Here is a 19460-nt window from a genome sequence, read left to right on the forward strand (position 1 = left end):
TAGCGTTGTTCAATCCCACACCGACGGTCTGCACTCCCACACAGGTGGACTGCACTCCCACACCGGCGGTCTGCACTCCCACACCGGCGGACTGTTCTCCCACACCGGCGGACTGCACTCCCACACCAGCGGTCTGCACTCCCTCACGGGCGGACTGGTCTCCCACACCGGCAGACTGCACTCCCTCACTGGCAAACTATTTTCCCACACCATCAGACTGCACTTCAACACCGGCGAACTGTTTTCGTACACCATCAGACTCAACAGCTGCGAATCTTGGTGAAGAAAAAAGATCTTCTGAAGTTGTCTCCCGCGGAAGTGTATCCTGGACGAAGAGTTCACTCCACACTCTTGCTCCGTCAGCACTCCGAGCGGTGCGAGTCAATGCTCTTCCGTCTAGATTCTCTCCCCTCGGCGAACACAAATTCAAAAACTCCTCCCGTGCTTCTTCCACCAATTCCACCCGCTGCCGAGTTTCCTCTTCCTCCAACAATTTGTCCGTGCTCCGATTTCCGTCAACAATCTTCTGGAATCTCCTTCGGCGTTCAGCTTGCTATGCCAGAATTAAATTTTCTTGCGCAATACAGATTCCATCTTTTCCCTTGACCTTATTTCGATCCTTGTTAAGCTGATTTGGCATTAATCTTCATTCCTCCCACCTTCCAAGTTCATAAGGCAACGGCGCCAAATGTTTACTGTACTGGTAAAGAAATCAACGCATACAGACAATGGAACAGAATAGCAAAATTATATTCGCATATGCCAGACATTACATTATGCTTGATAAGATTAATTATAGAAGATCCTTTACAATGATCCTAGACGGGATATAAATACTATCCGCCGAACCTTCCCGAAGGAGTCCGTCGGCCACAAACATTATGTCCGCTACAAACTATTTACCCGTCGGCTACAAAATACAAAACACTGACGACAATCATTCCGTCGGCTACAGAAACATCGCCGAGACCATCCAGTCGACTGACAGACTGCAAAATTGATCATTGACTACTACCTAAATAAAAGCGTGAAATGATATTATTGTGCATGTACCCATCCAACCGGCAGAAAGAAGAAGTAAATGAACAATATCTTTCCCTATTGCTTACAAGGTTGGTGAGTGCATTATAAGACATGGAATTCAAATATCCATCCTACGTGGACATTCCATTCTAATTTTTTTAACAAGACCACCACCTTAGTAATTGATTACATGGGTATAGTAATACCACCGCCCCTTAACATTGGGAAATAATAAGAATAAATAGGCTTTCTGTGTTAGGGGTGTAACTACCCAATAACCAAGGTTATGTTTTACAAATATTTCTAAGTATAGGTTCATGTTGTATTGATCCAATGTAGATTTACATTCACCATACTAAAGTAGTCAAATGAATAAATGTTACTATAATTAAATTATCATCAAAGATGCAACAATTCTCTATTATTTTCAATAATGGAAGTAACTTACTATTATGAGTAAATATTATTATTTGATTTATGATCGGAAGAATGTTACCAAGGAGGGGCTTGTGTAAGTCCAAGCAACTGGATCTTTCGTCTAAAGATAGGGTAGGGGTCAGCAACCCATGATCCTTCGTGACACGGGCTTAGACCTGTAAACTTTGAGGGAATCGATTGCACATTTGGCATCTAGGCAACTTGGATAACATTTGTGCCCTTCGATCAACAAATAAAATGATAATAACATCAGTTATGATGGAAAGACAAATTACTTCCTATTTATAAATTATTGAGAAACCTATAATGCAAATGTTTATTATGAATATTATAAATGATTTAACGATAATAATTATGGACCCCGAAAGGGGACATTACAGACATAATTTTCAAATAATGAATCCGATGAATTACCACATGTTAGGAGTATTAGTCATTGTATCGATCTAATTCTCAAAGCAAGTTTACCTAACAAAGCACCTGACTAAATGACACTAACAAAGAATGACGAATTGAATAGGCAAGTGCAAGAATTATTAAGGAAAGATTTGATCAAAGTAAGTATGAGTCCTTGTACAGTACCTGCAGTATTAGCACCTAAAAAGAATGAAGAAAGGAGGATGTGTACCAATTCTAGATCAATTGACAAGATTAATATGAAATATATATTTCCTTTATCGAGGATGTGTGACATAATGGGCTGTTTAAGTCGATCTAAGTAATTTACCAAGATTGATTTGGATAGTGGTTATCATTAGATCAAAATCAGAGATGGTGATGAATAGAAGACAGCATTCAAGACAAATGAAGCCTTTTAGTCTAACTAGTGCACCTAGTACTTTAATGAGGCAATTAAATGAGGTATTGAAGAAATTCTTGGGTAAGTTTGTGATTGTTTATCTGAATGATAGTCTGGTTTTCAATAAGGTAAAACTAGACTATTTCTTGCATCTACGACAAGTATTGCAGAGATTAAGGGAAGAAAGGTTTTTGATTAATATCAAGAAATGTACTTTCATGAAGGAAGAAATAGTTACCTTGGATTTGAGATTTCCACGGATGGTTTAAAGATGGATCCTGAAAAGGTGAAAGCGATTGTTGTTTGGCCTACGCCAAAGTGTTGGGAAAGTTAGATCATTTCATGAATTAACAATTTTTTACAGAAAGTTTACTAGGAATTTCAGCTCAATTTGTAGCCCTATGACTGAAACTATGGGAGGAGATAAAAGGGATTTCAAATGCACACATGGAGCATAATAGAGTTGACTTGTTGAAACAAAAAGTAAAAGAAGTTTACCTAACTTCGATAAGGTAATTCAAGTAGACTCTAATGCAAGTGGAAATGTAATTGCAGTTGTGTTAAGTCAAGAAGGTGGACCTTTTACTTATTTCAATGAGAAGTTGAATGATGCCAAGAAAAGATATTAAGTTTATGATCAAGAACTCTATGTCATAGTTCAAGTTTTGAGGAAATGGAGACTTTACTTCTTGCCTAAGGAACTTATCTTGTATACTAATCATAAAGCATTGCAATATGTGAGTAGTCAAGTCAAGTTGAACAAAAGGCATATGAAATGGGTTGAATACTTGCAGAGTTATACTATTGAAACATAGGAGTGGACACATGAACAAGGCAGTTGATGCATTAAGCAGGAGAAGGAATTTGTTGACAAAGATAAGAATGAAAGTGCTTGGATTTGGTGAACTGAAGGCTTTGTATGATGCTGGCTTTGATTTTGCAGAACCATGGAAAGCTTGTAAAGAACCTATTGTAGTTGACTGAAGCAAGTGGTTGGATTATTTCATACAGGATGATATGTTTTAGATAATTCACGTGTGCATACCTAAAAGTTCAATGGGGGAGAATTTGATTAGAGAAAAGCACACTAGGGGGACTATCTAGACACTTTGGAATTGATATAACACTAAGTTTGACAAGTGAAAGCCATTATTAGCCTCAAAATTAGCGATGTTCGGAAAGTCGTTTAAAGCTGCAGAATTTGTCAGGTTACTAAGGGTGGTAGTCAGAATGTGGGATTATGTACACCTTTACCTGTGCCTAGAAAGCCTTGGGAGGACATTAGTGTGGATTTTATTTTGGGATGCCTAAGACACAAAGCGGTAATGAGTCTATATGTGTGGCAACGAATAAGTTTTCTAAGATATCACATTTTCATAGCTTGTAAGAAGGCGTCAGATGCAATGCATGTAGCTGAATTATTTTTTAGGGAGATTATGGGATTGCATGGGTTACCATTAAGTACAGTTTCAGATAGAGACAATAAATTTATTGATTATTTATTGAGGCCACTTTGGAAGAAAATGAAAACTGATATGAAGATCAATCCTACTTCTCATCCACAAACTGATGGACAATAAGAGGTTGTGAATAGGAGATTCGATATTTTGATAGGAAGTTTGCTTAGAGATAAGCCTAGTAACATGAGACATGATTTTAGCACAAGAAGAGTTTGCATATAACAATTCAGTAAATACGAGCATGGGGAAGACACCATTTGAGATTGTCACGGGTATGCATCCTAAGAGAGTTATAGAATTAAGGGATCTTAGTCATGAGAAGACGAGGAATGCTGAAGGAGAGGAATTTACAAATCTTATGAAGCCACTGAATTAAGAGGTTAAACATATAAGGAGAAGGCAAATAGGAAAAGGAGACATAAGGATTATCAAGTGGGAGATGAAGTTAGGGTTCGTTTGAAGAAAAGATGATTTCCTATTGGAACCTTTAGCAAGTTGAGGATGAGGAAGTTTGGACCTTGTAGGATCTTGGGAAAATTTGGCTTGGGGCATGCTTATGAAGTTGAATTACTAGAGGATAAGGATATATCACCTATATTCAATGTTGCAGATTTCTATGAGTATCATCAACCTTATCTAAGTTCAGAGGATTGATCAGATTTAGAGCTGCAGTATCCTAAGAAGTAAACGGAAGGGATAGAAAGGATATCAGACAATAGAGTTGAAAGGAGTGCTAGAGGAAATCTATACTTCGCTTGTAGAATTAAACGGATTCAAAGGAATTGGAGAGCTTTTCCACTGCAAGTCGAGTGTAGACAAGCAGAATTATGGGATTAGAAAACCAAGAAAACTCTTTGGTCTATTGGTCCCACCAATTGTATAACAACTATTTTTACCAATTAAACTTTATCCATCACAATAGCATCCATTTCTATATTTAACAATCATGCATAGGAGAACAATAACACAATGGTTTACATGGAAACCCGAATAGGAGAAAACAATGAGAATTAAATGCTTTTTATATAATTCTTCTTTTCCAATGTTTGTAAGCACCAGACCCTAAGTTTATGCGCACCAACTCCCACAATTTGTAGGCACCAACACCCACTTTTGTTAGAGCCACCAACCCCTCATTCAAATTTCCATTTTAAAAATGCCACTTGCTCAATGGATGATGGATTCACTATAATGCTATTCTACCAAACTATTCTTCTCAAATGCTTATGACCTGATCATAATAATCTCCATAATCTCCTTATAAAATCATCATAACTCTAACCAACAAGCCTTCATAAATTTGCACTTTATCTTTGCTTAATGGATCTGCATCGAACCTTATGTGTGCTTGATTCTATTTCAAGCACTACTGGAATCCCATTACTCTTTTCTTCAAATCTGGAATGGTCTTCTCATTTATATCCTTCTAGATCTGATGTATGTATTTTATTTATCTTTGAAAGCACATATCGCCAACAAATTATCCTTAATTGTCAATCTCCACATATACCTTCCTTCTTACTTTGGAGGATATACCTTTTCTCAATTGACATGCCTTTGTAACAAATAAACGCTTCAAGGACCGAACATATCTCTTCAAATTATCAAAAGGAATATCGTTTATGCATGTTAATCCTTAGAGAATTGTGTCATTTGAAGAATATATTTTTAATGGAAGCATCTCATAATAAGTCAAGTCGCACCACTTGACTTATGCAATCAATAACATTTCTTATTATAAAGTCATCTCCTCAAGATATTAACTAACTACTACTTTTGTAGTCCACACTTTAATTAACTTTGTTGTAAACAAATTGCTATTTTATTAGATTGTTAATTATAAACATTTTCATTGTCTCATTGCAAATATCACAGCTTTTTCATTGGAGTTGCGGAGCACATTTCATTTGCTAACTTTTCTCTCCTACTAAACAATATCGCTGCATTATAAAAATATGTTATTTTCATGCTTGTTTGCTGTATCCTATTAATTCTTAATTGTCCTTTGTTCAATGGATCGTTGCTACTCTATTATTAACCGATAATTGTCGTTGCTAATATAATTGTAATCTGGCTTGGTTAATTCTCTTGATGATTAAATGACCCCCCTTCCTTGTTGTCTTGTCATTGTTTTCGGTAAACACCACGCCATTACATATTGATGTCTACATAGACGGCGACCATCACATTAATCATCGTGCCTTTGTTATTATCAACCCTCTCATCTCGATGCGCAAGAAGCCTACCCTATGAACCAATGGTTTGATAATGACCGCATGGCCTTCCATCACTCCCTACATTCGGCTTTCGCTGCTCACTCTCAATTGCAGCTTTCATATCACTGCTTTCTTTGCCATATGAAGCGGCTCTACATTGCTTCCCGATGCATATCCCTCCATGACACACTTGTTTATTGGCCAAAGTTGTTCTGGCACACCCTGATCCATTGGCACCCCCCTGTCTTCCACTCTTGACCTTCATTCCCTCCCCTCACATACCTCCACTCTCTACGACATTCTCGGTCAGCTATCCATTCACCCCACCCCACCTCCCCTTGTTTATTGGCCAAAGTTGTTCTAGCACACCCTGTTCCCCAGGCACCCCCCTGTCTTCCACCCTTGACCTTTGTTCCCTCGCCTCACATGCCTCCACACTCTACGCATCCTCGGTCAGCTATCCATTCACCTCACCCCACCTCTCCACTACAACTTATTTACTCCCTCCAACATTTATAAGGTCATCAGATCTTTGAGATGTATTAGAGCGGTTAATGAGAAAGGGTTCCAAGCAAAACTCCTTAAGCTTGGTATTCTGGTTCTACACTCCTACCTTCCCGTTCTCTTTAATAGAGTTGTGTGCACTGATTTTTTGAACTCTTGGTCGAGATACATGATTTATTTGATTCATAAATCTGAGTTGGTTTCGAACCCCAGTAACCATAGGACCATCATGATCAAGCATACCTTTGCCAAAAAAAACCACTACATTTAACATCATTCTTACCAATGTTCTTGATAGGGGACATTGTAGGGCGAGAGTTCAGGTAGGTTTTTGGGCAGACTTTCAGACTATGGACCATATCTTTGACATTGTGGATTATCATTGAGGAGGCTCATCACCGTTCGGTGAAATTCATTTGTTGTTTGTGGACATTCGCAAGGCATTTGATTCTGTCCCCCGGGAGCACTTTTTCAAAGACTCAGAGACATTGGGGTTTCAGAGACTCTACTAACATTGATAATAAAGAAATGAAAAATTGTTGTGGGCAGATTCAAGACTCTCGAGGGCTTTTCGGACCCAATCCAGAGCACCATTGGGGTGAAGCACGGCTGCCCTCTCTCCCCCAATTTGTTTGGCATTTATATTGATAAGCTTGAGGCTTTCCTCCAAGATTCCTTGCTCCCCAGTAACGGTTGTTACTTACACTAGGTCATAATCTCTACTCTTCTCTTTGCCAATGACGTGATTCTTCTAGCATCTTCTCCGAAGGGGCTTCAGAGTCTTCTTGATAGGATGGCCTCTTTTTGTGACCAGTGTCAGCTTGTTGTGAACTTGAGTAAGACTCAGGTTATGGTCTTCGACTGTCTGAAGACTTCACACCTCCATTTTTGTTTACAGGACTAGGAAATAGAGATGATTTCTTCATACACTTACATTGGGGCGAAGTTTTTTGGCCCCTGTTTAGCTTGTGACCCCTAGTTCGGCCTAGAATTAATAAAGGGTCGGGGTCCCTTGCCATGTTCAAGAGACAATGCTTCAAACATCATTTTCAGGAGACTTCTTTCAAATTGTCCCTCTGAGACTCTTTGGTCAGGCCCATAGTCTTATATGGTTTAGTGGTTTGGGGCCCCTTCCACCTAGGCTTAACTGGTCCTTGGTTGAGCAAGTTCAAATGCTTTTCCTCAAGCATATCATTAGATGTCACCATTCCACTCCCCATAGTGTTATTTTGGCAGAGTTTGAGGCTGACCCCTTCAAACTTACAGTCATCTTTGATCTGGTTTGGTTTTTTCATCATCTCCAGGACTTTGCGCTTTCGATTGGTGGCCAACACAGATATTCCTACCAGGCTTACTGCTCTTCAATCATTGTCGTTGGTTCTAATCCATCCACTATGACCCGATGTTGGTATGCTTAGGCCATTACTCTATTCAGTTCGATCGAGATTGAGATTGATTGTCTCCCTCCTTATCAATTTTCTCTGGATGCTCCTGCTCAACTCCTCCCCTATTGTTAGGAGTTGACCGGGCACATGAGACTCGATATTTACAAACAATACACTAGGACGACTTGGATCAACCCTCCCACAAGGCTATGTCGGCAGATGGCCTTTTATGTCAAGCACTTCTTCGATATCCATGATGGGATTATCGTGTGTCCTACATATTTGACCCTTTTATCGTGTGTCAGGCCCTTCGTATCTTGTGGTTCCTTCAGAGTTGGATCCCACCAGCTTAGATACCAAACTAATCATTACGTCGACAAAGAGGACCATATTTGCTGGTTATGTACATTGGCGGAGACGGAAACTGAAATTCACTTCAACTTTCATTGTTCCATCTACTGTGAGATCTTGAGGAAGCTTTTACTATCTTTTCCGAGATCTTATCGACTTTTTTCAGTTACACTGACCAGCATTGCATGGCGCTCTATCTTGGGGAGACCACTCCACTTCGAGACCGCACTTTACAGCTGCTTTTTCCTCAGCACCGGGCTTTAGATCAGTGTATTGCTGACTTTTATGGGCCCATGTCCCCCTCCAAGGCCATGGAGCGACAGTTCTACACTTTTGCTCTTAGCTACAACAGATCAATGAGTCCCTATTCTAGACTCACCACACAACGGCACTCCTCGTCCGACAGTATTCAGAGACATTCTGTGACCCATGGTCGACCTTGTCCATATCCTTCAGTGTTGGACTTCATCTAGCCAAACAAGGACCCCTAGTCCTTTTCCTTGGTGTCTTCATTTGCTTCTTTGTTGCTTTGGACTTTCGTGGGCACCGTTTGGTGTCCCTGATGTGGGTGGTTTCCCTTGTTTGTAAACTTTTAGTCACTTAGACCCTTGTTGGTCTCTTGTTGGACATTAATAAATTTATCTTATCTCCATGTATTGTATTAATTATATACAAATCCTTTTCTTAGCCAATCTTTTTGTAAAGTAATATGATTTGCTGTTCTTGAGACTTCCGCTGTTCTTGAGACTTTATTGCCTTTAGATTAATATTTGTTTAATTCTAATAAACATAAGAATTGACCCAAAAAGAATATCACTGCTTCAGATACTCCAGCACTATTTTAAGAATATTATTGCTCTTCATACTTATAAATATATATCACTGTTCATACAGTGACTGTTTCTGTCACAACAATTTTTAAACTTCGGTGATTGTTCACCTTTCAAGTTAGTCACATCCATTATTTTTTAATACGATAGGGCGGCTTTAGTGAAAGACCAGTTCCATCTGGAAAACCAATATTAATCTCAAACTCAAACCTGCCTTTTATAGTTGCTGCATAAACTAATATTCATTACCATCAGTTTGCGTATAACTCGCACTCACAATAAGGTTTGACTTTTATCAAATACATGCAGTCTGATTGTATTCGCGGTACTTTAGTATTAAAGCATTGCATGCATGAAGGCATGTTATCTATATCAGCAATGCTTTAATATTATTGCTGCTGCTGACTCATACATGCTGACTCTTCATATGCTTGGTAGAATCGACTTTGTAAGAAGTTGACCATCTTGTTTGTTTCTTCAACTCCTCTACAATGGATGATTATCAAGTATACTCAATGCATAGTCAACTTCTTGATTTTCTGACCTAGTGCTTACAAGATATTATAAGAGTTCTCTGTTGAATGTTTGCACCTATCATTACTATTCTGATGTTGCAAACACTTTAGGCATCAACAACAGCAAGTTCCAATTATCTTCTTACCTACTTGACATCAATGACAACATCTCCAACACTGTAGTGGATCATACTTTAAAAAATTTTAAAACTGTAGAAAACATATTGATTAAATCTGGAATGGTTGATGTTTTAAGAAACATAATCTGGTTTGACTTTTATCAAATACATGCAGTCTGATTGTATTCGCGGTACTTTAGTATTAAAGCATTGCATGCATGAAGGCATGTTATCTATATCAGCAATGCTTTAATATTATTGCTGCTGCTGACTCATACATGCTGACTCTTCATATGCTTAGTAGAATCGACTTTGTAAGAAGTTGACCATCTTGTTTGTTTCTTCAACTCCTCTACAATGGATGATTATCAAGTATACTCAATGCATAGTCAACTTCTTGATTTTCTGACCTAGTGCTTACAAGATATTATAAGAGTTCTCTGTTGAATGTTTGCACCTATCATTACTATTCTGATGTTGCAAACACTTTAGGCATCAACAACAGCAAGTTCCAATTATCTTCTTACCTACTTGACATCAATGACAACATCTCCAACACTGTAGTGGATCATACTTTAAAAAATTTTAAAACTGTAGAAAACATATTGATTAAATCTGGAATGGTTGATGTTTTAAGAAACATAATCTGGAACTAAGGGCAATCCTGAGTCCTATTATCAAAATTATGCTAAATTAAGATTTTTTCTTTTCACTTAAAATTCATTTTCTGGTTCCATGTATGCACTTGTAACATGAATATATTATGCATTTAATGATCTTTAAAACTTGAACAAAGAAATATATTATTGCTACACATGAAAATACTTGAAAGAAGACAAAAAATTACCTGTAGGAAAAATTTGATTTATATACTCCAAAGTATTAGACTTATCCATCATTAGCGTGATTGTCCTTCCACTCACAATGTCAATTTAGATACCTATCAATCACAGCAGTAAATCATATTGAATGTTCTTGTTTACTCTTAAAAAGTTGAAAGAAAAAGAGGGAAAAGAAATCAATGAATATTCACTGTGCAGTAGCTTGTCCGAAATGTCAACAATCCAAGGAAGAAAAAAATGTTGGCATGTTCCAATGATAACCTCATTATAGTTCAAAATTTGTATTCCAAATATATGAGCATTTCTTCAATTGGAATCTACAAAAAGAGTTACAGTTGCTAGAGAAAGAGCACTGAACACTGAAACCATATTTTGTTTCAAATTGAACAATTGATTGAGTAATTTTATCATCCTACCGTAAACTAATTTTGCTGATTTGTTCCCCTAGTCATTGCAGCTTGATTGAGGTAAACTACATGCATCAAATTATAAAAATTTATCTTAGACAAAATAAATATTACAGTCCTTTGACCTGAGCTGTATTGAAGTTTTGTTTCTGCAAAAGATGATTGCATCAAGAGTAGAGCAGATGAAAACAAGAACTTTTCTTAATAGTTCCAGTGACCTATGCTTTCTTTTAATATAACACTTACAGTAAGCTATTATATTCACCCTCTGTGAAGGCAAGAGCCTACAACACAATGGTTAATTGTGAGCCTCTTATTTGGGAGGTCTTGGGTTCAAGTCTACTTGAGCTTAATAAATAATAATAATCAATCACAACACATAATAATAATGAATCTTGGCTTTGGCCTCCTACCAATCAAAAAATAATAATATTCACTGTCCGTGAAACTATTTTTGGAAACTCCTTAGCAGGGTCATTGTCACCGTATTACATGCAAACTGTCATCAAACTGTAATAACTTGGAAACATGACATAAATATTTAAAATTGAGGTTCAACCCAAGATCTATTGAAGGCAACTTTTTGCAAAAGAAAACTTGATTAAGCATACAATAGTTTTACAGCCAAATTTTTGAAACACAACACTAATCAAATGAACTTGCAAAATGGACTAATGGTCTACTTCCACAATCTATAAAAAGGCATCTCCACGCACCATGAAAGATCATGTAAACCTATGACAAACAATGAAAAATGGACCACAACTGGGACATTGACCTAAAGAAAAAAAACCAATATGATCATTATTGTAACTGACTGAATTTGCTTAAAAATTAAAAGTTGAACGCCTAGCTAGAGATTAAAATATTAAAACCCATCTCTTAGTTTATGTTGTTACAATCATGGGTTAGCATGCAACTTTTTGGAACACCATCTAACAATGTTCAATTTTGCTAGAGTCATATACACTTTGACCTTATTTATCCCTCCATTTATAACCATTTCCAAGAAAACTTTGAGTCAGAATCATTTGCTCAAGTTTGCATTAAGGCTATTCTCCATCATTTCCATGTGCCTATCATGTGTTGGAAATTGAAAATGTCCCAAAAATCCTTTCTGTGAAGATATTCTATTCAAATTCGAAAGACTGAAATTTCACACTTTTGGAGTTACCCATCTTAACATACCTTTCCTTCAACCCCCCCTCTTTTCCCTATCCCTATTAAATTATAGGACTTTTTCTAACGTATATGCTTTTGCCCAAACACCCACACCTGATGTATTCCACTAAGTTACCTCCTGAGTCATGGTATCAATCATTTGTATCTGCATCCCTTGTGGCATTAAGTACCACCTATCCCCAAACCCCAATTCTTGATCCCTTTCATGTATCTTTCAGGGTTGTAGTTTTTATCACCATTTTACCTGCACACCTTACCACATTGATTCCTCGATATCCCTAATCTGCAACTCCAAATATTTTCCTAAATAATTTCTTAGAAATTGGAGATGCAACAATACCTTTGACATGGTACATTTTGGCATCGGTTATAAAGAATACTTGACATTTCGCACTTCCTTATCCTTTTCGAGTTCACAAGCTTGGACCTATCTTTATTTGCATGCCTTGTGAGATGAATACTTTGGTCTCCCCAACTCCCAAAAAAAATTCTTCACATATATTTTTGGTATCAATGCTGCAAAGACAACTTTATTTTATGGAATCCATGCTCACCTGATGCACAGCATTCACAACCTACAATTCATCCTCAATTCCTAGAGACATAGGGTAACCAACAAGGTATTATATATGCCAATTTGTTTTCCCAAAAGAAGGATTTGTCACTTGCATTTCTACATGACTACATGTGTGAAGGAGCTTCAATGGCTCCAATTGTGGATCTTCTAAGAAATTCTAGCTTTCCTCTTGCCACTTGTGCTGATATGAATGCAAAAGATATTTGACAAATGTCACAACATTCTAAGACATTGCAAGCTTTGTAATGGTCACTTCTTTATTGCATATGTATTTTTTCAATCTAGGGAAGGATTACAAAGTATCATATTGTGGTGTATGCATGTGCATAGCTCGTATTCTTTCTAATTTTAATTTGTTATCTTTGTTGGTGTGTTGCAACTCTAACCCAATGGATCAGGATCGGGCATCGGTCCAAGAGGACTTGATCCACCAAGTACCTAAACTGAAAGCATTATTCACCACTAGATTAGGAGTAGGAACTTTTTTGTATGCACTTCATGATGCATTATTATAACCAGAGAAAATATCCTCAGCAATCATTCAACTATTATCATCCTAGAGAGTCATCTTGTGCATACTCATGGGCCATATCCTATTGTTATGGAACGATGTGCTTATCAACTTAATAGAGGTTATAGCAATAGGTTAGTCCTTGACCTAAAGACAACTTCAGAAGTCAAGTGTACATCAAGTACTACTATATTAGTTTATCCATTTGTCTATTCTGAATTGGCTTTAACCTTATTTAGGATACATCTAGGTAAACCCAAAGTCAAAGAAGGCCTTACCCAATTTTGCATATTCATCCAAATCTGCCCTACTTGATCATAAGCTTGAAGGCCTTGTCCTAAGTTTTGACACCATTCTTGATGAAGAAAAGGCTTACTTTTAGGGATTTCGAAACTAAAAACTCTAAGCACCAACAACAATCACAAACAAAAGAGCTCATCTTTTTCTCATTCACCTGCATGCCTACCATTCAACTGATTTTGCCACCTATACCTCTCTTCTCATAACTAACACCCAAACACTTTAAACCTCCTAATCAAATGAATTCACAATTTCTAAGCATTTATCCATAATTTTCTGTGACTTTTGTTGTTGGGAGTAAAATTAAAAGCAGTCATAGTGCAGTTACAATTGATCAAGAAATTCCTCAGCCCAAGCACAAAAGATCTTGGAATCTAATTAAAGGGACACTCCTAAATGAAGCCCCATTCACAGAGGTACCGCCATTGATGTAATCATCCATAAAGAAAAATATTAGCTTATCCATCTTGTTCATTGATCAATACAGATGATTCCTTCTCATCTTGGCAATGTCTCCAATCTAAGGATTATTGCTCCAGAAGGGTCTTCTACTAGACTCATTGGTTTCTTCAACTTTTCTGGCATGTTCACCACCCCGTTTATATGTAATTCATTTCTAAACAACACTGATCTTGAAAAGTCTTGGCTACTTGATGGAATCTGTGGGGTATCCTTGGAGATGGGCTTGTGCTAATGCCATTTAGGTTTCCTACCAATGGCTTTGCTAATGGCTCTGTCTATTTGGAAATTTGTATCTTGTAATGAGGTTCATTTATATAGCTTTCACTTCTTTCCTCTAAAATGTCATAGGTATCAATAAAAAACTCAATGATGGAATGCCGTGATTCACAATTTAGATTTCAAACTTTGTGATTTGAACTTGGGTTTCCACAATGAGAACCCAGTGATATAAATAATTTAGCTCAAACCCTTTGACATTTATTTATTCCAGATGCAGATAGGGATAGAAACCCCAACTCAGAGCTTCAAATCAAGCAGCTATTCACAATATCAATACCTGCATGAACATAACAGAAATTTTTTGAATTTGTGGCATAAAAGAAAATAATCTCATACATCAGCAACAAATTCCATCTATTCTGTCTAGGGATGCAAAGACTAGAGTTCAAGAGTGACTTTCAAATATAAAACCTCATTCAGACTACATCCCAACACATCCAGCAATCTAATTTGATTTAACATCACAATCTCAAGCTTCAAAATTCAGAATTCAAACCATAGACTCCACCTCAAGGTATGATACCAGCACAGTAAACTTACTAAGCCACGTGTCAGAGCAGATGAACAGAATCATCTAAAAACACTACAGGGTTAAAATTGTGAAATTTTCTAACTAAAAGTGTTCAATATTAGGAGGACATACCAGTTCAGGTTACAATGTGTGTAATTTTAGGATGCCACTTAAAAGAATTAGAACATGGAGTGAAATTAATTTGAATTCATTTATAAATTAATTAAGTTCTAGTATCTAATAAATTAGGTTAGAGATAACATTATACAGAAAAGAGAAATCAATTTTAAAAAATAAGTGAATGTTATAGAGCAATATTGAAACAAGAGCTCTTATTGAGCTGGAGTACCCGTCTTGTATGAGGGGTAAAAAGAAGATGAGGCGAGTGTGAGTTTTTATTTGGAAGTATATATATTGAGAGGTACAAAAAGTTATCTGGAACAGAGGCCAAATCGCAAGTAACAAATTGTAATGTCCTCATTCCTGAAATAGGATTTATTGGTAATAAATAGTTAAATAATAAATATAAATAGAAAAAAAAAGATAAATAATAAACATAAATTAATAAAATGATATTATAATCATACTGATAATAATAAATCTATATGATATATTATAATATATCATAATATGATATATATTTATTATTTTAATAATATATAATAATATTAATATTAAATAAATTAATAATATTAATCAATATAAACAGTTAAATATCATGATAGCAAATACATAATAAATTAATATTAATATGTTTATTATTGAACCAAAATATTAATGAACATTCATAATATAAAATATTAATTTATTCAGCAACTACAGAGAATCATGATTATTGCCGCAGTAGATAAATATAATATAAATTATCTTGGCAGCCTTCTGAGCCTACACGGGCAGAAAATATTGGAATTATCATCTACGGAGAGTATAATCTATTACAGCAACCATACTTACAACCAGACCATTTATGGAAGAGAATATGCAGCACAGCTAGAAAGGACACTCACAGAAGATATAGGAAGGTACAATAGATATTGATGAGAGAGAGAGAGAGAGAGAGAGAGAGAGAAATGGGAGGAAGGCATTGGTGCAGGAGCACCTAACAATGCCAAGTTGATCGAGAGGGGTCAATAAGTTGTAATGTCATTTGAAGCTATATTATGTCGTTGTGTCAAATACTGTAATGAATTGTCATAAATGTCAAAATAGCTCTCATAGGTCTTGATTAGGTCCTAGTGGTCGAATTACAGTTAAAATTATTAGTACTAGACAGGCACAGTTATAACGAAAATCTCTTCATTTGAAATGATTCTGGAATGTACTGTTAAGAGGGATGAGTCTATTGATCAAATTTTACAAAGCGGATAATAACAAACAATTAACAACTTCTTGTTGGAATGGAAAAAAATCAGGAACATTCAAAAAATACAGTTAACTATTATTTGGTGACAGTCATTAAGCAAGCAGTAAACAGTTGGGTCTTTTGCTTGGGTAATTGTTTTGTGGTTAAGCCTTTAGAATGTTGATGTTGGTTTACATTCTAAAGGTGGAACATAGGTTAGCAGAATCCTTGAATTGTGATGTCTAGTTGACAGTATCAAAGACTGATTGTTAAACCAGTTTTCACTTGTGAACAGTAATAGTACTAAGGCAGTTTAATTTGTGTGATTTAAGGGAACAAGAGACCTAAGACTCTAGAAGGAACAATATAGAATGGTGAATGTTATGACAGTAGATAGTTGTTGAGATGTTGCTTGGATATGAATCCTAATTGTTTTAGGTCTTTTAAATGAACTATTTACTTGTGAAGACAAAAGGACCATATTGATGGAAGTCTGAATTATTTCTGATGAACCTTGAAAGGTGGATGGAGCTAAGGACTTACATAAAGAGCATAGAAGATGGGTGTTGTAACAAAACGAGGCTTTATTAACCTTTTCAAAAGGTTGTGAATGAAGGACAGTAAGACAAAATGTCGATAGATTGAGTAGGCTAGTTGACCGGACTGAGACAAAAGATAATACTGATTGGATGATATTAATTAATGTATGTATATGCCTCTAATGAGGCATTTGATAAAGACCCTGAAAAGGTTGGAATATTGATTAATCCATGATCCCACAAGACAGTTGGAATAATCTGCACTAAGCAAAGACACGATGAGGAAGGAACAACAGGAAATAACTTCTATAAGGAAGAACAAAGAATGAACATTAAGCAGGATTAGTGAAACAACAAAACCAGAGTTTCCCACAGACAATGGATAGATCGAGACATTTCTAAGGCAATAGGAAATCGTTTGTTTGCACCCTTGAATAGGAGAATGGAATGGGCATATGGAAGAATCGGTCGATGGGAATAAGAATTAGAATTAAATAGAAAATGACTGATTACATAGAAGAGATTAGTCAGCAGTGGAAATTGGAATGGCCTATATGCCAATAAAAAAGAAAAAATAAGAACATCCATCTCCACCAAACATTATCATTATATATATATATAGATATATATATATATATATATATATATATATATATATATATATATATATATATATATATATATATATATATATATATATCCATAGAGCATACAGATTTATATAAATAAGAATGAGTATGCAAGAAGAATTTGTTTATTAGAAATTACATATACAGATTTCCCAAGCACGATAGCACGTAAGGTGGGTGAGAAAAGCGAGGGAGAGAATTCAGGTATACATACTCTTGCAATGAGTTCAAGAGGAGTTCCCTTTCCACCTGCCCACCCAAGCTTATGGTAGCCAATCACCAAGGTGGTAAGATGCCATCTACTACATCGTAGCATCAGTCAACCAGCTTTAAGTATACAACCCGATGCAGAGCCTCACCTTGGAAAACTTAGGAGGAAATAAATCACTCAACTAAGTCTGCATCAAGGGGTTCGTGCACTTTCAAGATCGATTATTCCACTTAACTCAGATTGATGTCTATATGACTCTCTTACTACCAACTAATAGACAGGCATGCGACAAAAGCCCTTCGAACTCTTGTAGCAACATTAGCTTTCCTACATAGTCTTAATGTAAACTGACTAGATTCTTCTTTATTGAAATTGAAATACATGGACAACATTAATCAACTTCGAATGTAAAACTGGGAACCAAACAAAATACAAATTGCCTATCAAACCAATATTAATCCATGTTCGGATCTATACCACCTTTCTGCATGCATGGGTTTAGAGCCCAATAATAGACTGACCAACGATCATGAAATCCACGATCATGAACAACATATGTGAAATCCTTAAATGGATCAACATTTACCAATATCACATATCAACTATGTGATTTCAATACATCGGTGAATACATGAAGATATTCATTGTGATCATGAAATTCCTCCCGTGCAGACACAGACCGAATCAACTCAAACACTAAAAACAAATGAAAGCATGAAAATAACATACATAAACCCCTACGATCCCAAGGAAGTAGATCGCAGAGAGTCTAAAAGACTCCCATATGTTGTCGCGACCCTCAAAATAGCAAGTACTTACATTCACAATTCAGAAAATCGAATTCTCTGTAACAAACTACAAATTTTGCAAGCTTAGTTTAGATTCAAAAACCAGACTAATGTTATGTTGTGCGGTAACTAGATTATCAACCTATTCTCAGAGTTTAGGCTTTCAAATTCTAGAAAGAAAGCAAGAAATCACACATTCAACTCGGAAACACATGGAAAATCAAAAAAACAAAACTCAAAAAAAAAAAATTATTCCTTTCTCTTGTGCCAATCCCCCTTCGGTTACATGATCTGCCTTTTTAATCCTTTTCCATCTCTACGATTGGAAGATGAAACATCAACACAAAACAAGAAAACAAAAACCATTTTTCAAATCATGAAGGATCGGTCAGGAATCAGAATTTGCCGCCAATCCTTCCCGCTGTTTGGAGTTGCCTGTAGCCATTGATTTCATAGTTGGTTTAATTATTTCAAACACATGCACACACTTGGAAAGAAAACTGACTCCACAAAAAACAGAAATTAACTTTGTCCTAAGTGGCTATAATTGGAGAGCTTATAGAATCACTATTACATTTATGCCACCACATCGTAGGACTTTATTACAAACATCAAAATTTTAAAACACTAGAACATGACATCAACTTCCTTCATAGTTTATGCACTTCGTATAGCATCATCTTTGTTATGTCTTTGTTTGTTCCTGTAGTAAATTTCACCATGTTAGTTCTTGTAGAAAAATCTGTTTGGTCTGCCCCTGCAGCATACTCCCCCATGGAATGAATCTCAAGTCCACTTGAGATTAGGTGTTGTAGTGATGAACAATGGTTGTTGATTTGTATCTCATCCATCCGATTTGCTTCTGTTGCAGGCCAGTTCTTCCATTTGACTAAATACTAAGTGTATTGTCTCCTTCGAGTCTTCTTTATCTTTGTATCGAGTATCTTCTCCAGTTGAGGTGGTGCTAGTTTGGGTATTTGCTGCAAATCTGTTGTTACGGAATCCTCGTGTGCTGGTTGTGTTTCTGAACCTTTGTATGGTGTGAGATCACAAACATTATATATGGGTGAGATGCCAATTTCTAGAGGTAACAGAATCTTGTATGCATTGTGTCCATACTTTGCTAAGATTTGACAAGGACCAACCTTCTTAGGCAATAATTTAGATGTTTGGTTTAAGGTAGTCTCTCTTTCTTCAAATAAGCCCACACTAAATCACCAACATTGAACTGTACTTCTCT

General features: G+C 36.4%; 1 protein-coding gene across 6 annotated transcripts in view; it reads right to left on the reverse strand.

Moving 5' to 3' along the window:
- The window catches only part of HIT1 (Membrane trafficking VPS53 family protein), a 262895-nt gene that overhangs the window by 203820 nt on the left and 39615 nt on the right, over positions 1-19460 (reverse strand). For all 6 annotated transcript variants that reach the window (XM_089821981.1, XM_089821985.1, XM_089821986.1 and 3 more), the window contains exon 3: positions 10488-10580. In XM_089821981.1, coding sequence (XP_089678107.1) covers positions 10488-10539 — 52 coding nt within the window. In that variant the 5' untranslated portion in view covers positions 10540-10580. The remainder of the gene's footprint in view (positions 1-10487; positions 10581-19460) is intronic.

This window comes from Cupressus sempervirens, chromosome 3, assembly GCF_028749045.1.
Source record: "Cupressus sempervirens isolate cs-2001-9-10 chromosome 3, ASM2874904v1, whole genome shotgun sequence".
Lineage (NCBI taxonomy): Eukaryota > Viridiplantae > Streptophyta > Pinopsida > Cupressales > Cupressaceae > Cupressus > Cupressus sempervirens.